Source organism: Chiloscyllium plagiosum, chromosome 1 (genome assembly GCF_004010195.1).
Source record: "Chiloscyllium plagiosum isolate BGI_BamShark_2017 chromosome 1, ASM401019v2, whole genome shotgun sequence".
NCBI classification, from domain to species: domain Eukaryota; kingdom Metazoa; phylum Chordata; class Chondrichthyes; order Orectolobiformes; family Hemiscylliidae; genus Chiloscyllium; species Chiloscyllium plagiosum.
The window spans coordinates 8954355-8980594 of NC_057710.1; the positions used below are offsets into that span (position 1 = coordinate 8954355).

The 26240-nt window shown below is 41.6% G+C and overlaps 1 protein-coding gene across 5 annotated transcripts in view; it reads right to left on the bottom strand.

Annotated features, from left to right (window-relative positions):
- aup1 (AUP1 lipid droplet regulating VLDL assembly factor) overlaps positions 1-26240 on the bottom strand; it is a 56467-nt gene that overhangs the window by 389 nt on the left and 29838 nt on the right. For 3 of the 5 annotated variants that reach the window (XM_043693565.1, XM_043693751.1, XM_043693846.1), the window contains 6 exons: positions 22327-22400; positions 19122-19188; positions 15125-15230; positions 13881-14039; positions 5705-5883; positions 2195-2286 (listed from right to left, as the gene is read on the bottom strand). In XM_043693565.1, coding sequence (XP_043549500.1) covers positions 2195-2286; positions 5705-5883; positions 13881-14039; positions 15125-15230; positions 19122-19188; positions 22327-22400 — 677 coding nt within the window. Of the gene's footprint in view, positions 1-2194; positions 2287-5704; positions 5884-11853; positions 11991-13880; positions 14040-15124; positions 15231-19121; positions 19189-22326; positions 22401-26240 lie in introns of those variants that run through there. The other 2 variants (XM_043693656.1, XM_043693937.1) reach the window with 2 other exon arrangements.

Here is a 26240-nt window from a genome sequence, read left to right on the forward strand (position 1 = left end):
GGAAGGGAGAAGGTGGTCAGATTACACAAGAACAACACTTGGGCCAGGCCACTGATAGACAGGGCTGCTCTGAAAAATGAACTACTTTTTCTGATCTCCAGCAGCACAGCAATTTATACTGTAAACGTACCTACAAACCATCATACACTACGCCCAATCGCTGCTGATTTATGTGCAGCAACTAATGCTATGCTTCCCACCATATTAAGCACTGAGGTTATTTCTGCCAGGTCGGCTGTTTAGCTAACAAGCTCACGCAGTTAACGGACAGTGAGAGCCTTTTTCCTCGGATAGTGATGGCTTGCATGAGGGGACTTAGCTTTAAATTGAAGGGTGATAGATATAGGGCAGATGGCAGAGGTAGTTTCTTTACTCGGAGTAGTAGGGGTGCAGAATGCGCTGCCTGCAACAGTAGTAGGCTCACCAACTTTAAGGTCATTTAAGTGGCCACTGGATAAACATTTGGATGAAAATGAAAGTGTAGGTTAGATAGGCTTCAGATTGGTTTCACAGGTGGGCGCAACATTGAGGGTCAAAGGACCTGTACTACGCTGTAAAGTTCAGTGTTCATTACCACAGCGAATTAGCCCAAAACCCAACATTTTGGGAGATGGGTACACAGCAGGGCAAAATATTTTAACCAGACAACGGCATGACCTGAAATTAACAGTACTTTTTTTTTAAACTCATGGGGTGTTGGTATTTAAAAGCAAATTACTGTGGATGCTGGAATCTGAAACCAAAAGAGAAAATGCTGGAAAATCTCAGCAGGTCTGGCAGCATCTGTAAGGAGAGAAAAGAGCTGACGTTTCGAGTCTAACTGACCCTTTGTCAAAGCTTGGTATTTATTGCCTGCATTGAACTGCTATTGGCAAGGTGATGGTGAGCTGCCTTCTTGAACCACTGCTGTACATGGGTTGTAGGCTGACCCATAGTGCCACTACGGAGGGAATTCCAGGATTTTGACCCAGCGACAATGTAGGAACGGCAATATATTTTCTGCATATATTTCCAAGTCAGGATGGTGAGTGGCTTGGAGGAGAACTTGCAGGTAGTGGTGTTCCCATGTATCTGCTGCTTTGAGATGGAATAGTCATGGGCTTGGTAGATAGTAATGTCATTGCTGAATTTCTGCGATGTCTCTAGACAGTACACACTGCTGTGACTGAGTGTCAGCGGTGGAAGCTGTGGACACTAGACAAATGGGCTGGATGGTTTCAAGCTCTGAATGTTGTTGGAGCTGCACCCATCCAATCAAGTGGGGAGTATTGCATTCCTGGCTTATACTTTGTAGATGGTTTATGGAGTCAGGAAGTGAGCTACTTGCTGCTGTATTCCAAGACTCTGACCTGTACTTGCATCCACTGTGTTGATGGGGTGAGACCAGCTGAGTTTCTGGTCAATTGTAACCCCAAGGGTGTTGATAGTGGGTGATTCAATGATGGTAATGCCATGAGAGTTTAAGTGCGACACTTAAAAACAGTGGCAAAAGATCATCCTGAGGTTTAATATCTGCTGTGGTGGGAACTGCAAAGTCCAGAGTTGGGTGGGGATGGTGATATAGCGACAATGTCATGGGGCTAATAATCTCGAGACCAAGATGATGCTTGGAGAATGTAAGTCCATAGCGGCTGGTGAAGTCCTGGAATCAGAGAGGTCTACAGCACAGAGGAAGGTCATTTTGCCTGAGGAATTTAAATTCAATTCATAAATCTGGAACTGAAAGCTAATTTTAATGGTCACCATGACAACTATTGTTGTAAAAGCCCATCAATTCACTGATGTCCAATAGGAAAAGAAATCTGCCACCCTTAAGGAACCTGATTTACATGCGACTTCAGGTGTATTGTAATGTGGTTACCTTTGAAATGGTAGTACAGGGGGAATTAGAAATGGACAACAAATGTTGGCCATACCGGTCATGTCCACATCCTATGACTCCAAGACACATACTTTAATGTATACAGACTGGAGTGGAGAAAGGTTGTGAGGTTGTGTTTGGCTTTTTCAGTCAAGGGTGTCTTAAATAAAGTTTGTGAAAACGGATTTATTATTTTATCTGGTGATTTGGGGTGAAGGCTGGAATGCCCAAGTTCAAGAAGAAGTACCCATTACCCACAGCCACATGAAGTGTGCGATAGAAGGTGTGAACAAGCAAGCGAAGGCTATTGTACTTTATAAAACCGGTACTGACCTCCTTGCGTAGGCATATAGGGCTTCTTTCCTTTCCTGTAGGGATAGGTGTCTGTCAACTGGTGATTTCTCAAACCTCGTTTTAGCAACAGGCTTTGGAAAATACGACAAAAAAAATGACAATGAGACTCAGCGATGGGCATCACAGTTACCTTACCCTGCACAATCTAGATTCAACTCCAACTGCTATCACAGATTTCCTTACCTGCAAATGAAGTCAATATTGTTCTTTCTGAAATGTGGTAGTTCTTGAAATAGATGTGGTTTAAACATATAGATTAATAGGAACTGACAGATCCTTTCATACAATAACACAAATTGTGGAAAGGATACTGATGATACTAGGGTAGTTTGATGCAATTCTGGACTGTATTGATGGCCAAGGTGAAGCCTGTCCAAATTGCAATTTGCACTAAGTTTCTTTCGCCTTCATCCCTCCCATTGAGCTACTCCGAGATATTGCCAGGTCAAAGTCATTTTAAAAATTCTCATCCTTGTTTTTCAAATGCCTCTATTCTCCCATTTCTTTCAATTTTTACAATCTCTTCAAGTCCCTGAAGCATCTAAGATCTCTACACCCAGCTTCATGTACCCTCCCTGATTAACATCAATGACTTTGGCTGTTCAGTCTTAACTTTGGAATTCCTTCCATAAACCATGCTCTTCCTTTAAACCACCCCACCTCCCTGATTCCAATTCACCTCCATGGCCCAGCTTTCAGCACTTGTCTTAGTGTGACTCAGTGTCAAATTGGTCAAATCACATCCCCCTCTGAAGTGTAACTAGATGTTTTACCATTTCAAGGTTGCTGTACAAATGTACATTAACCATACTGTCATAGGTATGCTGATCTCTGATAAACATCAATGGGCTTGTTAAGCCTCAAGATCACTTCCTGGTGTGGAAACTCACACAGCAAATATGAGGAGGAATGGCATTCAACCCAACAAGTTTGTCCTGCCACAGTGGAAGAGGTCTGCAATCCACCTCCAGTCCCTTCCCCTTCTTTTTCAAGAGCCCTGAAAATATTTTGTTTTTCATGATTTAACCAACTCACTTTAAATGTTACAGTCCAGATTATAAACGGCTGCATAACAAATTTCACTGCCTTCTTGGATTCTTTTGCCAGTTATCTTAAACCTATCCATTCTGGTTACCAGCCTCGCTGCCAGTAGAAACACGTTTTGCTTATTTATTTGACCAATCCCTCATAATTACAACCCTCATTAATTAAACCTGCCCTTAGTCATCTCTGATCCAAAGCAAACAATCTCAGCTTCAGCAGACTTTCTGCAGAAAAGAAGCTCCTGAATCTTTGGTACCATTCTGGTAAATTTTGCCTTCGTCGTCTTTTTGAAATCATTGCACTGCCAAATCCAATTGTTTTTTTAAAGTGTTTCCAGAGTTTTTGGTTTCACAACTCTATCCAGGAATCCATTCCACTGTAAGTGTAAAGAGCTATTCTTGATATTTTATTATCAGGCCTAAAATAGTCTTTTACTGGTTTGAAACTCTTTCTCCTTGCTCCTTTCTTGCAATCTGAACAATAAAGAAGTCTTATTGAAATTGTCAGGGACTTTGCTGAGATTCAAAGTGAGGTACTGTGGACAGTTTTGGTCTCTTTAGTTAGAGAAGGACATGCTTGCCTTGAGGGCAAGGTGGAGGTGAGGAGAATCCCTTGCCATCCATCAATGATCCATCCTTAACTCCTCTTGCTGTCAGTATGTTGCCTCTGACCATCAGCCAAAAATAGAGCCGGTTTCCAAAAGTACATTGATGAAACTGAGTTGCATCTCATCACCACCATGGGCAATCTTTCCATTACTTCAAAGTTGGTCTGAGATCATGTCATGGGGCAGTTGAAAGTTTGGGAAGATCAACATCTTTGGTCCCTGTCACAAACTGTTTCCTTGCCCGACAGCATTACCTCGCTTGTTGGCAATTGCCTAAGCCGGAACAGGCTCATTCCAATCTTGGTGAATCAGCTTCCAACCCCATACCTGCACCAAGTTTGTCTATATCCACATCTGGGACATGGTCAAAATCTACCCCATTTTGTCACATCTGCTACTGAAACCACGATCTTAGTACCTCCTTTTTTTCCCACCAACCTCATCACAACTTGCATTATCATAACACCTTGGATGTATTAAAACGTCCAAACTGACATCGCAGGAATGTTATCAAACCAGAATGGACATCAAGCCTTATATAGAGATATTACGACAGATGACAAATACTTGGTAAAGATTAAGGTTGAGAGAGAGGTAAAGAAGTGAATACGTTTAGCAGAGAATTCAAAACCTTAGGACCTCAGTAGCTGAAGATATAACAGTTAGAACTGAGAATACTCAAGAGGACAGAATGGCAGAGCTTTACATGCCTCTGTTAAGATCACCTTTTGGGGATGCATTGCCAGTCTGAAAATTCAGAAGTCAGGTGTTGACACTAAGAATCATCTTACAGCCATTTCATGTGGATATAGAAAGTCTCCAGTGAGGGTACACATCAGAAAATAACTTGATTACCCTGCTTTCCTCCTCAAGGCAAGTGAATGAAGAGATTACAGTCCCACAGGAAGCACTTAACTGTGGGATGAGAACACATCCATTTCTTTTTGTGAAAAAAGGTGAATTTATAAGCAAAGACAAATAAAAAGTTACATGACTTTTACCAACGCTACCTTTGATTTATGGGGTCCATTCAGTCTATCTTAAGGTGATGCAAAGATTCCAGAATAGCAACAGCTCTGGTCAACGGTAGAAGGAAACTGGGATTAGACTGCGGGTAGCGCGTCTGTGATATTAACAGACACAATGGACTGACTGCATCTTTCTACATTGGTTATGATTCTAAGAATGTTTTGTTTTAAATACATTCATGGGATCTGGGAGATAGAAGTTAGGTCAGCATTTATTGCCCATCCCTAATTGTCCTGGGGAAGGTAGTAATGACCTGCCTTCTTGTACAACTACAGTTCACGTTGTGTCGGTGCACCAAAACAGCCATTAGTGAGGCAGCACTAAGATTATGACCCAGCAAGTGTGAAGGAACAGCACATATTTCCATGTCAGGATGGTGTATTGCTTGGACAGAAACCTAAAGGTGTTCCAATGTATCTGCTGCCCTTTTCCTGCTGGGCCGTTGACATTGCAGGTGCTGTCTGAGGAGCCATGATGAGTTACTGCAGTGCATCTTGTAGATAGTACACATTGCTATTGTTAGTGGAGAGAGTGAATGCTGAAGGTGGTGTATTGGAGGCTAATCATGTTGGGTGCCCTGTTCTAGATAGTGTCAAACTTCTTCAGTATTGTTAGAGCTGCAAATAACCCATGCAAGTAGAGAGTATTCCATCACTTGACGTATGCCTTGGAGGGAGATGGTGGCCAGGCATTAGGGAGATCTTTTGTTGACTTAGTAATCCTACTTGAATGGTATTTGAGAGATGGGTGTGCAATTGTAATCAGGAGCTGCCTAACTTAAAATGATTGGATCCAGCACTGACGTTTACCTTGGCAGTAGATGCGTCCTTTGGTGCCTTCTTCAGAGAGGTAACTAATTTACAAGACGCCAGTTGAGGCTTATTTGATAATGATATGCTGGAAGGACTGACTGACACTTCTTCTGGCGTGAACTGTACCCTTCCCTCCAGCAGATTCGTGATGGTTGTGTCAACACACTTCGTATTAACTGAGGAAGTGGAAAGGAAAGCAAAGTCAATGGGCAAGCTTAGGACATGTAGGCTGGTCGCTCAAACTTCAAGTCAATCTTCAAAAGGTTGCATAAAAACTGTATCACATCGGGACTTCTAAAGAATATTTCAACAGAAGATACACACAACTTCCAAATTATCAAAGACAGTAAAATAAAGAACTGACATTTATGCTGCACCTAGAGTCATCCCACAGCACTTAACAGTTGTAATGAAGCAAATGAAACAATTGGGAACAGCAATCTCCTGCAAACAGCCATGCTGTAATGACCAGTTAACTGGCATTTTATTGATATTGGTGGAATAAATGTTACCAGGGAAGAAATCATTCTGCTCATTTTTAAAACAATGCAATAGAATTTTTTAAAGCTTCCAGAGAAGACAGACAGGGGCCCCATTTTAAAGGTTAATTCAACGGACTGAACAACCACAAGTGCAGCATTCCTTTCAATACTGCATGGAGTGTCAACTGAGATTCAGGTCAATGCCAAACACTGAATTCTCTTCAAATTAAATATTTATCTTCACTCACCTAAGTTATAAACTAGAAGATTAGCTCACTCACCCTTCAAATAATCTAATATTTTCATCAGAACAAAAAAGGAACACGTTCTTTAAAGAATGGGCAATCTGTCCAACCATACTATCACCCAGACTCTGAAGGTAAGAATCAACACTGCGCGAACTAGTATTTTTCAGATGTCAAATTCTCTTTCACTTTTGGACTTTAGTTTCAGAATGGCAACCTGTAACTAGTGAAATGCCAAAAGGATCAGAGGTGGACCGCAATTATCTCTAACATGCATTAATGACTTGGATGCTGAAGGTACATAGTACTATAGCAAAATTTTGGATTACATAAAATAGGTGGGAAAGCAAAGGGTAAAGATGACACAAGTTTGCAGAGGGGCATAGACAAGTTAGGTGAGTGGGCAAAATCTTGACAAATTGAATAAAATGTGAAAATGTGAGGTCTGCACATAAACAGGATTAATTCATGAGCTGAATGAAAATGTAAATGGAGAAAAACTGGAGTAAGTTTCAGCACAGAGGGATTTCGGGTCGTCACAATCTAGCATTTTGATTCCATGAGTAAAAGGGAAGGCAAATGGACAGATGGCCTTTTTTAAAAAAAAGGTGGGGACAGAGTGCAAAAACAGGGAGGTCTAAATCTATATAAGACACTTGTTAGACTAAAGTTGGAATACTGTGGATAGCTTTGGTCCTCTCATCTAAGGAAAGATATCCTGGCATTGGAGACAGTCCAGAGAAGGTTCACCAAATTGAACCCAGGCACGGAAAGATTTTCTTTTGAGGAGAGGTTGTGTACATTGGGCCTGCACTTTTAACATTGGAGTTTAGAGGAATCAGAGGTGACCTCACCGAAACATACAAGATTCTTGGGGAGCGTGAATGGGGAAATGTTGACAAGTTGTTTCCTCTGGGGGAAGGCGGCATAATCTGAGTAAGGGGTCAACTATTTAAGAAAGAAATGAGGAAGATTTATTTGTCTCAGAGAGTAGTAAACCTGGAAATCTTACATGCAAAAGGCTTTAGATTTTGAGTTATTGAGTATATTCAAGGCTGAGACAGACAGATTTTTAATCAGCATGGGCATCAAGAGCAATGGATAATAGGTAGGAAAACTGGAACTGAGGGTGATCAGATTAGTTGTGATCTCACTGAATGATGGAACAGACTCAAAGGACAGAATAGCCTACTTCTGCACCTACATCTTATGGTCTTCATGTTATTGTAATGGTTTAACAGGTTCGAGAACAGAATCTCATCTTCCACGCTTCATGAACTTAAGTGGAGGCAAAATTCTGCTGCCTGTGTCCTAACCTACACCAAATCCTGTTTACTTATCATTCACTGACATTGGAGGGCAGTTTGACTGAGGCTCGATTTAAAAAATATCTTGCTTTTCAAAGCCATCTATGGTATTGTCCATTCCTATTATTATAACCTTGGAGAAAGTGAGGACTGCAGATGCTGGAAATCTGAGTTGAGTGTAGGGTGCTGGAAAGGCACATGAGGTCAGGCAGCATCTGAGGAGGAGAGTCGATGCTTCAGGCATGAAGTGACGATAGGCCAATGCCCAAAACGTCAACTCTCCTGCTCCTTGAATGCTGCCTGACCCACTGTGCCTTTCCAACACCGCAGTCTCACTATTATTATAACCACCATCACCTACAATCCTCTGATATCTTTGCACTACTCCAATTCTGCCCGTTTTACATTTCCAATAGCTTCACTAAAACTTGCAGTAGCCGAGGTTCTCAGCTCTTCAATTCCCTCTCAAAACCTCTCAAAGATTTTGAGGGGGAATTGTCTCTCAGCTTCAGGATGCTCCTTAAAACTCATGCTTTTGATTAATGACCATGGCACTTAATATCTCCTTATGTATCTCCCAATGCCTGACAGTGTCGCTGTTAAGGATACCTTACTACATTGACGATCCATATAATACTGCAGTTGTTGGTATTGGAAAATGATGGCACAGTGGTAATATCACTCAACATAATCCAGTGGCAGGGAGGTGAATCCAAATCCTACCATGGAGTTTGAATTTAATTCATAATTTGGAATGGAAAGCTGGTCTCAGCAATAGTGGCTGTGAAACTAACAGCAATTGCTAGCTCACCAATGATCGTTTAGAAAGCAAATCTGCCACCTTTACCTGTTCTGGCGTAGATGTGACTTGCAATGAGATTGACTCAACTCTGAATAGACTCAGCAATCTGATCACTTCAAGGGCATGTAGAGATGGTAACAAAGGCCACATACCATGCAAACAAAAAAAAATGCCTCTTTCTATCTGCTTTGCATTCTTAAAAGAATGCGCTTCCTGAAAAATGCAGCCCAATTAAAGCATATAATATTCTCACTGGAGTTGACCTAGTGTTTCATGTATGTTGAGCATGACCTCCTTGCTTTTCTATCCTATGCCTTTCTTTACAAAGTCCACAATCTTATTTGCTTTTGTTAATCTATCCAGACGCCTTCAAATATTTGCGCATGAAAGAAAAAAAAAGTCAATGCTTGTGGACTGACTTTCAATGTTGTAGCCTGAGAGGGATCCCTGAGTAGCAATGTAATGAGCGAAGGACCTACATCGTTGAAGCAACACAGCCAGCCTCTTCTTTCCACTGATTTTCAAACCACATACGTAAATGTCACACTGCCCTCCAATGGCAGAAAATGGGCAGTGAACATTACCAATAAATGCTGGTCTTCCCAATGATAAACATTCCGCAAAAACATTTTCAGAAAGTATTGTACAACTAAAGAAGCACTGTTGTAATGAAGGAAATGTTGCAGTCAATCTGTGCACGGCAAAGCATTACAAAGAACAAGGTGACAAAAATAGACCATCTTTGGCTTTTTTGTGATGTTGACAGAGGCATAAATATTGACGAGAACCCTGGTAGAACTCCCCCACTCTTTGAGATTGTAGCACATAATCTTAAACCTTACTTCAGTGAGCAGGCAGGACTGTCATGTCTCACTTGAAAGATTGCACTGCCTGAATAGTACTCTGGACATAAGAGCCTGGATTATTTGTCCAGTGTCTGGATTGTAGGTGTGAACCTAACATCCAATGATGTTCACCACACCAGTGTTCCCTCTAATTTTCCTTCAGGGTATGCAGGACTCCAAGGCTTCTGGAAGTAGAAGTCAATGTCGCAATTAGTGGACTGACAAGTTTCGCTGTACACAATACCTAGACCTCACAGCTCAGAGGGAATGTTGTTCCTGACTCGTGCCTTTTAGATGATGAACAGATTTTGGGGAATTAGGAGGCAAGTTATTTGCGAATGCATTCCTGGCCTCTGACCTTCTCTTGTCGCACTGAGTTATGTGACTATGATGAGGTGGTGCTGGTGTTGGACTAGGGTGGAGTTTAATTAAAAATCACACAACACCAAGTTATAGTCCAACAGGTTTAGTTTAAAGTACAAGCTTTCGGAACCCTGCTCATTCGTCAGGTAGCTATTGGGGCAGGATCATCAGACAGAATTTATAGTAAATGTTCAAAATTCTGGGCTTTGCATATTAATCAATTAAAACCTGCATCCCCATTCTAAGTGATTAAAATCTCAGTGATCCAGGCTTGTTCAATACTTCACATCAGTTGTATGACAGCTTGATCTTTTACTATAAATTCTTGGTCCTATGATCCTGCTTCATTAGCTTCCTGACAAAGGAGCAGCACTCAAAGCTTGTACTTTCAAATAAATCTGTTGGACGATAACCTAGCATTGTGCAATTTTTAACGTCATTTGACTAGTTCAGCTCAGTTCCTGGTCAATGGTATTGGGGAATTCAGTGATCATAACAATATTGAATGCCATGGGCGGTGATTAATTGTCTCTTTGTCAGAGATGGTCATTACCTGGCATTTGTGTGATGCAAATGTTACTTACCTTTTATCAACTCAAGCTTGGATATTGTCCAGATTTTGTTATATTTGAACTCAGGAACAGGAGCAGGTCATTTGGCTCTTCGAGACTGATTCACCATTCAATATCATCATGGGTGATCATCCAACTCAGTACTCTATTCTTGGTTTCTCCCACATCCTTTGATCCCTTTCATCCTAAGAACAATATCTACATCTTTCTTGAAAGTCTTCAGTGTTTTGGCTTCAACAGTTTTCTGTAGCAGAGAACTGCATAAGCCTCACCACTTGCTGCATAAAGACATTTCTCCTCATCTCTGACCTATCCTCTGATCCTTAGACTGCGACGCCTGATTCTGGAAACCTTGGTCATCAAGAACACCATTCCAGCATCTCCTCGGGCAAACCCTGTTGGAACTGGAAAGGTTTCTATGAGACCCTCACTTCATTAACCCTAGTGGATATAGTGCTGACCGATCCAGTTTCCTGGTACGTCAGTCCTGCCATACCAGGGATCATTGTCGACATGGACTTGAGGGGAGAGTATTTGAGGAGTCACAAATGGTGGTGCACATTAAGCAATATCAGCAACCATTCCCACTTTGCTGCTCACAATGTGGTCTCCTCTACATTAGGGGGATGAAGTGTTGACTGGACAACTGCAGAATATCAGTGTGCTGTCCACAAAACTGACCGAGCTTTCAGTTGCCAGCCATTTCAATACAGCATTATGTTCCCTTGCTGACATCTCTGTCTTGAGCTTGCTACAGTGCTCCAGAGAAGCTCAGTGCAAGCTGGAAGAATAAAACTTCATTCTCCACTTGGGAACCCCGCAGCATTCTGGACTCAATACTGAATTCAATAATTTTAGGGCCTGAGCACATTCGCCCACATCCTTACCCCAACTCTCACACTCCAGGCCTTGTCAGTACATGGGCTTCTCCAACAAATAACCCACTGTCAGCTTAATGGCCCCCATCAGCAGCTATTCATTCTCCCAGGCCCACCTTTACCCATTTCTTTGTCTGCTCAACTGTTGTCTTGCTCTCTCTGGGCTCCATCTCCACTTACTGTTTACTCCTCCTCCCTCCCCCACCATCTTCAGCACATACCAACATTTCCCTAGCTACAATCAGTTCAGGAAAAGGGTCACTGGACCTGAAAAGTTAACTCTACTTTCTCTCCACAGATGCTGCCAAACCTGCAGAGTTTTTCCAGAGATTTCTGTTCTTGCTTCTAACAAAAGTAAAACTGGGCATCAGTGAATAGGTTACTACTGAGCAGATGTTGCATGATTGAATTGATAATGACGCATTCTATCATTTTACTGGTGATCAAGAGTATACTGATGGCCTGGACTGGACCTCATTTTTGTGCACAAGACTTACCTGGACAATTTTCTACATTGTCGGGTAGATGCCAGTATTGTAGCCATACTAGTATAAATTGGTATCTATGAAGCTGGGAACCTCTGAAGAAGGCCAAAATTGATCATGCATTTGGCACTTCTGGCTAAAGTTAATTGAAAATGCTTTGATTTACCTTTTGCATTGATGTGCTAGGCTCTTTCATCACTGAGGATGGGGATGTGTGTGTGGGGCCTCCTCCACCAGTGAGTGTTTTCATCGTGTAACACCATTCGCAACTGGATACGGCAGGATAGCAGAGCTCGGATCTGATCTGTTGGTTATTGGATTGCTTAGCTCTGTCTATCACTTGCTGCTTATGCTGTTTGGCACACATGTAGTCCTTAGATTAGATTACTTACAGTGTGGAAACAGGCTCTTTGGCCCAACAAGTCCACACCGACCCGCCGAAGCACAACCCACCCATTCCCCTACATTTACCCCTTTACCTAACACTATGGGCAATTTAGCATGGCCAATTCACCTAACCTGCACAATCTTGGACTGTGGGAGGAAACCGGAGCACCCGGAGGAAACCCACGCAGACACGGGGAGAATGTGCAAACTCCACACAGTCAGTTGCCTGAGTCGGGAATTGAACCCAGGTCTCTGGCGCTGAGAAGCAGCAGTGCTAACCACTGTGCCACCGTGCCGCCCGGTTTGGTAGTTTCACCACATTGACACCTCATTTTCAGGTATGCCTGGAGCTGCTCCTGGCATGCTCTCCTGCACTCTCCAGTGAACCAGGGCCGAACCTCTGGATTGATGCTAGTGATTGACTGGGGAATATGCCTGGACATGAGGATGCAGATTGTTTTGGTCTACAATTCCGCTGCTGTTGATGGCCCACATTGTTTCATGGGATGTCCATTCTGGAGTTGCTAGATCTGTTCAAAACACGGTGGTAGTGCCTACAACATGTAGGTTATTCTCAAAGGGTATGCAGGACTTCATCTCAAGGACTGTGCACTAGTACTGCATCAACAGCTGGCAGATTGGTGAGGATGAGGTCAAGTATGTTTTTCCCTCTTTTTGATTCTCTCACCATCGACAACAGATCCAGTATAGCAGCTGTGCCCTGTAGGACTTAACCAGTTCATTCAGTCGTGCTACTGGTTTTGACTGTTTGAAACTATTGAAATTCTGCATCCTTGCTGCCATCAGTGCTTTCTCCAAGTGTTGTTCAACAACAGGAGGTTGGTACGTGGCAATCAGGCGATGTGCTTTGAGACTCAGTGTCCAGAGTAAACATTAAGGACTCCCAGGGCAACTCCCTCCCAGCTGCATAGCACTATGCGGCCACCTCTGCTGGGTCATTCCTGCTGGTGTGACTATATATGCAGGGATGGTAATGATGGTGCATGGAACATAATGTATAACGTATCAGTCCATGAATAAGACTATGTCAGGCTGTTAGGAGAAAGTGAGGACTGCAGATGCTGGAGATCAGAGCTTAAAAATGTGTTGCTGGAAAAGCGCAGCAGGTCAGGCAGCATCAAAGGAGCAGGAGAATCGACGCTTCGGGCATTCCTGAAGAAGGGCTTATGCCCGAAATGTTGATTCTCCTGCTCCTTTCTTGCTGCCTGACCTGCTGCGCTTTTCCAGCAACACATTTTTAAGCTATGTCAGGCTGTTACTTGGCGAGTCTGTGAGACAACTCTCTCAATTTTAGATCTAGTCACCAGCTATTAGTAAGGAAGAGCCTGCAAGGTCAATAGGGCTATTATTGTTAGTTCTCAGTTCTGGTGCCTAGATAAATACCAGGTGGTCCATCTGGTATCATTTTTTTTTTGAGACTTTCTAGCAATTGTTATAGCTGAGTGACTTGCTGGCTATTTAGAGTCATAGAGCCCTACAGCACAGAAACAGGCCCTTTAGTCCAAACTGGTCGATGCTGACCAAAATGTCTGCCTACGCTAATCCCATTTCCCTGCATTTAGCCCATATCCTAAATTCCGCTGGCTGCAATGGTGGAATATGAACCCATGTAGCCAGACTACTAGCTTTGGTATCTGGATTATTCACACAGTGACATAAGCACTATCTCTCGTTTACTACATCCTCCCTTCTCACATGGGAGAATGATGGGAAATTTCAATATGGAAATGAGAAAAAATGGAAGAGAAAATGGGGCAAGGGAAAGAAAAATAAACTGATGTCCTACCTAAATCCATTTTAATGACACTGAGTGGGATGTGAGGCAGCACTTCTTTGACTTGCTTGGCCATTCCCGTGATCCGAACATCCTCTGCAGACAAACTGCTAATGCTGAGCCCTGGGAGGAAGGTCCGAGCTCGTGCTCCAGATGGGTGACTGTTGGCTGCTGAAATAAAATGATCAGATGTCTTAACTTAAGTCTCTCCTCCAGTTGTACCCAAACTCTCACACACTTCACTGTGCTCGGCATTAGCTCTACAACTAAGGCTTGTCACAGGCAGTCTGCTGGTCATAATGTGGCCTATCAAGTAGTTCTGAGTATACGTGATGTGGAGGTGCCTGTGGACTCAGATGGAGAAGGTCAGAAGTCACAGGATGCCAGTTTATAGCCCAACAGCTTTATTTGCTCCTTCAACGGTGAATTCATCAGTGCTCCGAAAGCTTGTGATTTCCAATAAACCTGGTTGACTATAACTTGGTGTCATGTGACTTCTGACCTATATATGCGAAGTAGAAGAGAAGCTTCAGCAAGGAGATGCTTTTCTGACAAGAGACTATTTTCCTCCTGATGCTGACACATACACTATGAAGCTTAGAGGTACTGAGGGAAGAGATTCTGAGCTGGACAGTAGGTCAAGCTGTAGACAAGGCTCTCTGTCTTTTCTGTATAGCTGCCAGGCCAGTAAATGAGGCAGTCAAAATGGCTGATCATGGTATCAGGACCCAGTCATTTCAGAGGTCATTTTTATTAATTACTCATTCATTCTTCTGAAATTGGTGTTTTCAGTTGTGTTACATGCAACATTTCTGAAATTTGCTCATTGGTCTCCCAGGTGAGAGAAAAATTTAAATGTGGCCCCACTCACAGAACTATTATATCAAAATCACAAAAATACAGCATTTGCATCAAGTTAGCTACTTTAAAGTAGCCCAAGCAACTTCATAAGGGGAAAAGCCAATATAGAGTCAGATCACAGAAAGGCCACAATTGCAGTAAATGTGGAATAGTTTCAAGAGGCAAAATAGCTTTCCTTGGTCCTAAGTCCCAACGTCCGCTGATTAAATTGCCACTCTGCCTTTTACAAAGATTATTTTAATGCTGCAGCTTCATCTCTCAGGTATTGAACAACTGATTTTGCGAACTTATCAGAACCTAACGTGTTTTTTTGTGTACAAGGAATTCTCTTGCAGTATGAAAACAGCTACACATTATGTGCAAATTAATGCAAGCAGCAAGAACACAACCCTGACCTGAGCTGGCCGCTTGTGGTGCCGTGTGTTTCATCCTTTTGAGGTATTCCACTTTATCAGACTTGGTATGCTGAGTCGACACAACACCAAGCTCTGTCGCTAAATGCTAAGAAAAAAATTACAATTAGATTTAGCAGCATATAGATGGCGACGAGCTGAATGTTGTTTATAGAACCCGCATTAACTATATTGAATCAATTCTTTCCAGGAAACAAAACTGTAGAGCAATGAAGCTTGACTTTCTAGAGTCACAGAATGATAACCAACACAGGACAAAACCAGTCAACCTATAATGCTGGTACTGAGCTCTCCAGTCTCTTGTTGTTCCCCACAACTCTAATTTATTTCTCTTCAAGCATTTATCCAATTCTCTATCAAAATTGAATCAGCTTCAAGCCATCTTTCAGGTAGTGTGCTCCAGCAAGCAATTTGCTGCATTAATGCTTTTAGCTCCTTATGGTGCTTCAGGTTCTTTTGCCAATCACCTTCAGCGAAGAGTAAACAGAAGGTCAGAGTTGGAGGAACTAAGAAAGCTAGAGTGAAGGAGATTACAGAGATAGAAAAAAAACAAGGACTCTGGAGGATTTACAAGAAAAATAATCTTGTACATTAGCCACCTATAGGGATGTATCTGGGCGAATGAAGGTCAGCAAGACACGTACAGCTAGCTATCGGAGGTATCAGCATTAAGTTAATGAAACGGCAAAAGCCTCAGTTTTATCTTCAGTCTGAGAGGAATGAGCTAACCTTATATCGTGGCAATATTTGGGGTCAAGACTTGGCTGTGGCAAGAAGAAAAAAAGAAAAATAACCCAAGGTCTGGCTTCCAATCAGCAGCCCCAGCTGGGTGGATGTTCAGCAATATAAGGATTGGACTGGTGTGTGATGTCATAGCGATGTATAGTACCCTTCAGCCCAAGTGCATAATCTTCACGTGAATAAAGGCATGTTAGTCTTCACCTCAACTGCTTCAATGAATCTCTGCTTCAGTCAGAGCAGAGATTTATTAAAGTACTCTTTTTTTAAATCAATATGAAATACTTTTACTTCTAATATAGAATATGAAGCATTACAAAGTAATCTTAACAATGAAGGTGATCATTCCATTCAAATTAGGATACTGGAACTCCCTTTCTAACAGCACTGCAAGTGACCCTGTTCCTCAGTGACTGCAACAGTTCAAGAAGGCGACTCATCACCATCTACTCCAGGGTAACAAGAGATGGACAAAAACTAGACACACCCACATACAATGAATGAACTTGGAAAAAAAATCAAATTTGTGGTGTTTCAGATTTGTAGCTCAGGTTGAGGTTCTGGAGGTAGGTTTGCTTGCTGAGCTGGAAGGTTTGTTTTCAGGCATTTCATCACCATACTAAGTAACATCTTCAATGAGCCTCCGAATGAAGCACTGGTGATGTATCCCACTCTCACTAGTATCCATACATACGAATAAGGACGGACACCACTTCGACTGGGACAACATATCCATTCTAGAACAAGTCAAACAGAGACACCCACGAGAATTCCTAGAAGCATGGCATTCCAACCAGAACTCAAACACATTGACTTCAATCCCATTTACCTCCCCCGAGAAAAAGAACAGGAAATGACATCACCATAGGAAAAGACATCACTAACCCTAGGAAATCAAACATACAAATAGAAAGTTGGCTACACTACCAGTGCTTCCTTCAGAGGCTCACTGAAGATATTATCTAGTATGGTGACGAAACATCTGAAAATGAACCTTCCAGCTTAGCGAGCAAACCTACATCCAGAGTAATGTCTTTTGCACTATTTACAATATCTCTAGGTCCTTTATATACAATGGAAATGAGAACTATGCAGTCACTAAGGTTCTGCACAAATTTACATTTTATCTTCCTGTATTAATTCTCTCTCCAGCAATGAACCCAGTACCTTGTTTGCTTAAGAAACAGAGAAAATAGCAGAAAAATCATTCAGTCCACTGAGCCTACTCCACCATTTCTCATGATCATGGTTCATGCTCTCAACATCATACTCCTGTTCTCTCCGCATATTCCTTGACACCATAAGCCTTTATAAATCTATTATTTTCTTAAATCCATTGTGTACCAGCTCCCACAACCCTCTATAGTATCAACAGGTTGTGTATGAAGAAATTTCTCCTAATTTTTTCCAAAAAGGCTCATCTTGTAACTTGAGAACACAAAGCCTTGTTCTGGAAATCTCTCCTGGCCGGGAAAGCATTACCTCAGCATGCAGTCTATCCTGCCCTGTTTTAGTTTTACCTGTTCTAACACGATCCCCTCTCAGTCTTCTAAATGCCAGTGAACAAGGGCCTACACAATCCAATCTCTTCTCATATAGACTTGTCATCCCAAGAATCAGGCTTGTGAATCTTTGCCGCACTCCCTCTGTGGCAAGTATACCTTTTCTCCGTAAGGTGACTAGAACTGCACACAGTAAGTATGGTCTTTAAATTAAGGGGGGGTAGATATAGGACTGAAGTTAGGGGTAGGTTCTTCACTCAGCGAGTCGTAAGTTCATGGAATGCCCTGCCAGTAGCAGTGGTGGACTCTCCCTCTTGATGGGCATTTAAGCGGGCATTGGATAGGTATATGGAGGATAGTGGGTTAGTATAGGTTAGGTGGGCTTGGATCGGCGCAACATCGAGGGCCGAAGGGCCTGTACTGCGCTGTATTCTTCTATGTTCTATGTTCTATGTCTCACCAAGGCCCTGCACAGTTGCATTAAGACTTCCTTGCTTCTGTTTGGACTGATTATTCTAAATCACTACCTCCAGTGAGCAGATAAAAATAGAACACCTAATTATGCTAAAAGTCAGACTTGACTTAATTGGCAATAGAAAACAGAAAATAAATAAAACAAAGCAAAACAAAACTCAAAGGAACTTCAGAAAGCTTCAAGGCACAGCACCACGAACAAACCTGGATAAATATCACCCATAACACACATGGACCAAATACTTAACTTCAGAAGCAATCATCCCAACATCCACAAACTGAGTTGCATCAAGACATTATTTCAATGAGCTACATCACACTGCAGCACCCAAGAACTACAAAAAGCAGAAGGAGAATATCTATACAATGATTTCAAGAAAAACGGGTACCCAATAAACATAATCCGCCGATTCATCATAAACAAACCCCATCAAGCAGACACAACGCAACCAAAAACTATAGCCACATTAGGCATATCAGAAATGACTTCCAGACTACTCAGACCCCATGGCATCATGGTACCCCATAAACCTACCAATGCACTTAAACAGCGACTAATGAACCTAAAGGATCCAATAGATACCACCAGCAAAACTAACGTCATTTACAAGATACCAACGGTAAAAAGCACTAAATTGGACCAACTAGCAGGAAACTTGCCACCAGGATACATGAACACCAACTGGCCACCAAAAGGCACTAACCACTATCACTAGTTTCTATACATACAGACAAAGAAGGATAACACACTCATCCTAGGACAAGCAAAACAAAGACATGCATAAGAATTCTTCGAGGCATGGCATTCTAACCAGAACTCCCGAAATAAACACATCGATTTAGACTCTATCCACTTTCCCTTGAAAAAAAACAGGAAATGACATCACCCACCATAAGAACCAAGACCTATTAATAGAGAGGTGGGACATTCCACCAGCATTTCACTGGAGACTCTCACTAGTCTCACACACCTAGTATAGTGACGAAATGTCTGTAAACAAACCTTCAAGCTCAGTGAACTAACTTACATACTTCTTATCACCCACAATTTTTGCAAACCTCTGGGTGCAGGATTGCATGAATTGCTTTATATGTAGCCTTAAGATGAATGGATGAGTATAGTGTCAGCAGTCTTTTTGAATCATAGAAAGGACACAGATTGATCCAATACTTTCTAATTTCTAAGTTTACATTGTAGGCACTGCTGAAAACAGAGCCATATTCTCAAGCAGCTCGTGGAAGATATTGATCACCAATCAACTCACCTCCTGAACTCTGACTGCAAAATCTTCCACTGATTCTTCATCCATTTGTGACATGCTGGGCAGCCACCTACAAAAAAACCAAGAAACACACAACCGTTAGGAAGGAAAGGAATGCAGCAACCAATTACAATGAAATTCATACCAAGTTTTGCTTTCCAACCCAAAATCTTTTGATAGCTGATAATCCTAAAACTGGTTATTATCAAAGTCACTGTTAAGACAGCTGTGTAAAGCAAGATTAAATTGATAACTGATTTGCATATTGCCTAAGGGAGGTCCTTCGACAGGGAAGATCACAATTTTGACTGGTAGTGACTTAGCCAATCTCAGTTCAAGTGTTTATAATTGGCCTCGGTCCTGGGCAAAGGCAAAAAGTGGCAAGGTTCCAACTTCCAACAGCTCTATATCTAGCTTGGCAGCAAACTCTACACATGGGGCAGTGAGAGCTGAAATGCAACTGAAACCCACTCATACTTCTCATCATTCACTGTCAACAACCAACTTCTTAACATTGAAGTAATAGGAAGTCTATATTGGATTAGTGTGACAAGAGTACACATATGGAAATAAATACAATCAAAAGGCACTTAATGTAGTTGAAGAGAACTTTTTTTTATAATGACGTGGTTATTAAAACATTGCTCTTTATTGCTTAACATGAAGTCACCCAAACTAATCAGATAGTGCAGATGTGGAGTGACATGCAGGCTAGAAATGCTAGGAAATGGAGTTCCCTTCTCTAAAGGGCATAGTTGAACAGTTTTCAACAACCTGGCGTAGTCGTGGTCACTAATTAGCAGATTTATTGAATTAAATTGACCTCTTGCTTGCCAAGTCCAGGACTATAGCCAATCTGCTACTAGACCAAAAAGGGAGATAATGCAAAGCATGCTTGAATCATATAAACCTGGACATATGGTAATCAAGAGTAAGAAGTGATAACTTTGCATAAAACCTGCATCAGGCTATTAGTGAGCACTGGCTTTTCAGATGCTCAATTGGAGAAAAGATTGAAGGCATTGAGCCTGTTCTGTGGCTTGACAGGAAAACCAGAATTGGAAGAGATATTTTTAAACTTGCGAGCATTTTTAAATTGGGAAATGGCCAGAACATGAAGAGTGAATACAGAAGAAAGTCATCAGAAGAAATGCTCACAAACAGCACAGAATGTTTGCCTATAGGTGACAGTTGAGGCAGTGCCTACTGCATTTTTCAAAAGGAAAATTAAAGGTATTTGCAAAAAATTAAGGTAAATATGTTACCACAGGAACAGCACTGAGGATTAGCTTTGCTTTATTCTTACAAGTTGCTAGAACAGACAGTTAAAGATAGCTTCAATTCAAGCTAGCAATTAGTAGACATTAAAAGATTTTAAGAGACTGATGATGTGGTGCCTCAGCATAGTCAGTGTCTTCAGAAAAGGAAGGAGAAATTTAGAAATTTACAGGCACTTGTTTGTCATCTACAGAGAAATATGAAAATCCTTTAAATGTGTATTATTACATACTGAATGTCTATGGCTCTAAACTCATATCTGACTGAAGTAGGGAGAAATAATACAAATTCAGTTATTGATGATGGAAAAAACTTTTTAACAATTTAACTTTTTCCATGGCATCGCATAAGTGCTTAATTGAGTCAAAGTTTCACAAACAATGATGAGATGAGTGACAATCTGTCTTTGATGCATAAGGTAGAGGATTGATCAGGACTCCAAAAGACATCCTTGCTCTTTTCCATCTACTTGAGGGGGATGATAGAGCATCTAAAGATTATAGCTTTAATAGGCTAGTGTCAGATACAGATCATTCCCTGGTACGAGGCTTGAAGCCACAACACTAACTGTTACCACTGACACTTGATTAGTTGGACAATCCATTCTGACTAGACAGTACTGTATACTGCTCTATTTGAGATCCTCAAGAAACAACCACATAATGTGGATAGTGGTGATTGGTTCCTTGCCCTAGAGGATATTTGGGAACAAGTTGCGGATTTACAATAACCTGACAGTTTTCACAGTAACTTCCTTGCACATGGCAACACATTACTGAACGGAATTGGAGTGGATGTCCTGATCAGCCGTGATCTCACTAAGTTGGCAAAACACGCCTGAGGAAATGAATGGCCCAAACCTCTTACAATGTACTAAATCAATGGTGCAATGGGTTCAAGGGACTTAACTACATGTGATTGCAGCATTTAAAATTGCAACATCTGGCTTGCCAGGTCAGCATCATAAACAGCAAACTGACTTCTTCGAGGCCAAAATAAAACAAATAAGATGCAATTAGAACATTTGCATATAGGAGCCAAATTCAATCCCAAACACCCTCTTCCTATGCACTGATTTCCACATCATTAAGTTTTAGCTACAAATTAGTTAAGTGTAGGAAGATTCTCTGGAAAAGTAAGATTTGTCGACAAGATTAACCCTGTGAATAATGCAGTGTTGCCACACTTCCGGTTTCACCGACCAGTTACTGAAATGGATATTCCTGACCTCTGCCCAAACCTGGAGTATTTAGGAATACATCCTAAATGTTTGCAATGAAGCTGGGCCAACATTTGTTGGGATGGAGTATGGAGTTGCAAGTCAAGAGTGTGTTGCTGGAAAAGCACCAGTCAGGCAGCATCCAAGGAGCAGGACGATCGACGTTTTGGGCATAAACCCTTCATCAGGAATGAAGTTGCAAGTATGAGTGAAATATAGCTCTTAAGGCTAAAGGGTTCAAAGGATATGGGGTAAAAGGTACAGAATATAACAATCAGCCATGAATATCTCATGGTGGAGCAGGCCTGAGGGGTCGAATGGCCTACACTTGCTACCATTTTCTATGTAATTGTGGCTTGGCTGAATTACAAGGATATACATGGCGGAAGGAGTTGGATGGCTGGAATGGCCTCTTCACACTTAGATTTTTAGGTGATTACATTCAAGTTAGGACACTGGAACAGGCAGCTCTGTTGAAGTTCAAGGGCAGATCCTAAAGCCAAGCAAACAGATGAGGATTCGCAAGCCAACAAGCAGTCTCCCAAGAAACACAACAGTGTTGCGTTCAATATTACCATGGGTCACTGCAATCAGACATGCAATATAGAGGTGGGGGACAGCGATGGGCTTATCATAGAGTCAGCCAAACACGAGCAACTTCACTCAACCTTACCGATTGTACCCCCAGTGATAGTTAGCGACAGTTACTACCTTACTTGGTATACGGTGAAGGGAATAAAAAACATCCACAGCAGCTCGGTAACCCAAGAGGACTCGACGACATTCTAAGGGAGAAAGGGGGGAAAATAATAGCATAACTTTTACAAGTGAGAATCCTTTTTGCTACCTTAACAAGGCTGGAAAGCATCAACTGAGAACCAGGAGGGTTCAAGATACGAGGGATATAACCATGTACAGTTCCATTTCAAATCCAGGTTGCTCTCATTAACAAGGAGAATGGGAATCAGTCCCTTATTCATGAGATCATGGAGACAGAATTCACATAAATTGCTTATTTCCAGGCTACCCATCTCCATTTAGTGTTACGCTTGTGTCCCCCAATATTCCTCTCTTCTACTCCTTCAGATGCCAACTGCAATGATGGTAATTGCTTGGAATAATGGGATATAGAAAATAAATTGGGCACTGGAATTAATCAAAGTCTGATGAGACGTCACAAAGGGAAGAAGGTACTGGCATAGACACAGTGGTGGAATAGTACCATTTGTACTTAATGTTTCTCATTTTTTTCACAAGTGCAGGCCATTTAACCCTTCCTGCCCTTTTCACCATGCAATGAGATCATGGCTAATCTGCAACCTAATTTCATGTACAAACTTTATCCCACATCCCTTAATGTCTGGTTAACAAATATCCAGAGATTGAGATTAAACAACTGACCGAGCATCAACTGCAAACTGTGGAACTATCTCTGCCAGCCTTTGCATGTAGATGTGTTGCCTAATCTTATTCCTGAAAGGTCTGTTTCTAATGTTTAGACTGTTCCTCTTAATCTTAGACTGCCTAACCAGCAGAAATAATTATTATCTACTCCATCTTTCTCCTTGAAAATTTCTATCAAACCACCTAACCTTTTAAATTTAGGGAACACCACCCACATCTGTGCAATCCTTCATTACGCTTTAATCCTTGGAAGCTGGGGATCACCATGATAAATGTACAATGCACCCTGTCCCCATCCAATATATAGATCCTAAGATGAGGTTTCCAGAACAGCTGTCAGTATCAGTGAGGTCTAAGCAAGGCTTTTCATTAGTATTGCATGACTTCTACCTCCTTGTGTTCTAGATATTAAGTCTGGCATCTCACATGTTCTCAATATATTTTCCACGAATGTATCTGCCAATTTTGAACCTAAATAAATCATTTCCAGTTACTGCAATGTTACAATCTTCATATCAGGCTTTGGGAAGTTACTTGTACTTTATCCAAGAGGTCATTTTCAGATAGGCATTTGAAAACAAGACTTATTATTCTATTTTAGGGAAAGGATAGACTTGCAGTTAAGCACATCCTGTAACTATCGGCTACAGCTTATCTCAACTGCATTTATATTCTGCTCTCCCATTGATTCATCTCCCCATGATTTTGTCACAGGGAGTCATTACTCCAGCCAACTGGCACTAGCATACAGGGTATGCGCTTAAAGTCCTACATTACGACAAAGAGCTGCAATGTGTGATGAGGCTGGGTAGCTCTTTATTTGGTAGGCAAAGATCAGATGGACAGAACGGCCTGCAACTTTTCAGTACTTTTATGTAATCAAGTCCCTGTCAAATTGCCCTTCTAAAAGGCATATGTATATATACAATTGAATAGCACCTACTTCACAAGCAAATATTTTACCCTACTTTACAAAACCATATTCTCTCAACAGGAACTGAGAGAAACATAATAGGAATATTCTTATTGTTGTCTTTTAGTCGAGTGTGACTGATATAATACACATTTTTTTCAAAGCTTTACATCTTGGAGTGCTCTGATGCACTCATCAAGACAACTCACAAGAAATACCAAAGTAAACAGAAAACAACATTTATACAGTTGAAGAGGAGAGTGCTGAGTGGTTGGCAAATGAACTCTGATGGTAGATGCATTACCACAATGCACCAGTTAATGATGGTTGACAGTTAACAGTAAACCTTGGCTTCAGTTTTAAATGAGACAGATTGACTGGTTGGTCAAGACACTGCCCTGAGGAACAAACTAGAGATTGGCTGTAACTTATTTAGTTGTATTAAAACAGGACTAATATGTGCATACGTTCTTACTTGGCTGGTGGACAGACGCAAACACTGCTTGGGTTCCTACTGTACAGTAGCTGCATGAAGCAGTTCAATCGTTTGAGGCACCTCAACTTCTCAGGGTAATTGGAGGTAGACTAGATACTTTTCAGGACCAAACGTTAAGACCTTAGGTTTGTTCACTATTTTGTACAACATGCAGACAGAAATGTAATACAAATATAGCAATCTGCACATTGTGGCTGTTTCAGCACAATTAAATAGTTGATGAGCATTCTCTGGCTCATTTTACAGGGCAATACCTTGACCAGAGTCAAACTGCCTTGTTCAAAATTTAAACAAAGTATGGCAGATAACTGTCAGCCATCATTAAGTGGTGCATTCTCCACATAAATGATTCTACCAGAGGCCACATGCCACAACCAATACTCTCGCGTTCAGTCTCTTCACATAAGTATTTCTTGCAAATTGCCCTGATGACTGCAAGGTAAACAACTTGGATAAAATGCATACTTTTTTAGCAATACTTAAAAACATTGTTATGCAATTCCATCCATGCTTTAAACAGATAAGACTTTTTAAAAATGGTGCTCAGCTGGGATCCAGAGATCCATTTATCTCAGAATACAGCTGTCTTTCCCCACTTTATTTGCCCTTCCATTTCTTGGGAGGTGACAGCAAGGAGCAGAGGGCTACTGGGAAGGTGAAGCCATTTCATTTGGGTAGCGGCTGAACCCGAGTGATTACACGGGTAGTTTCTCCTACCCGCCCTCCTCCTCTTCGATCTAAAGAAAAGGGACTCCGTGGTGAATTGATCACGTAAGGATTTTCTTTTTTTAGTTAAAAATCACATAACACCAGGTTATAGTCCAACAGGTTTAATTTAAGCACGCTAGCTTTCGTAGCGTCGCTCGTTTATCAGGTGGTAGTGGAGGGCTCAATTTATAGCAAAAGTTTACAGTGTGATGTAACTGAAATTATACATTGAAAAACTGATTGTTTGTTAAGCCTTTCATCTGTTAGAATACCATGACAGTTTCACTTCTTCCATGTGTAAGTCACAAAACCTTTTTTTTTTTAAATGTTGCATTCTCAGGTTAGCTGTTAGCAATGGTGATAGCTAGACAATATGTTGAAGGTGCTAGCCCCTTGTGTTCTCTGTCTATGCCATGATGTTTAGATTGATTCTAATCTAAAATATGAGACAACGGACAATCAGCAGACAGGAGTGTTCCCTCCCAGTTGGGGAACACTTCAGTGGTCCAGGACATTCGACGTCAGACTTTCAGGTGACCAACCTCCAAGGTGGACTTCGGGACAGGCAGCAGCGAAAAGTGGCCGAGCAGAGCCTGATAGCTAAGTTCGGTACCCATAGGAAGGGCCTCAACTGGGACCTTGGGTTCATGTCACATTACAGGTGACCACCATTGCACTCTCCACACACACAGATACTCCTGCACACACACACAGGCACTCCTATACACACATACACATGGACACACATATACACAGATGCGCACACAGACACCCACACATACCCTTACAGAAACACACACTCCCCCATGCACCCCCTCACAGACTTAAGACACTCTGCACTCACTACACACACACATACACTTTCTCACACTCAACCCCCAACCCAGAAAGACAAAGACCCTCATGCACGTATATTTTGTGCGGTGAATTTGTACTTTGCTCAAAAACTGCATGAAGTCATGTAAAACTCCGTTATCTCACTTTTTAGATTAGAATCAATCTAAACATCATAGCATAGACAGGGGGCTAACACCTTCAACATATTGTCTAGCTATCACCATGATTAACAGCTAATCTGAGAATGCAACTTTTTAAAAAAAAGGT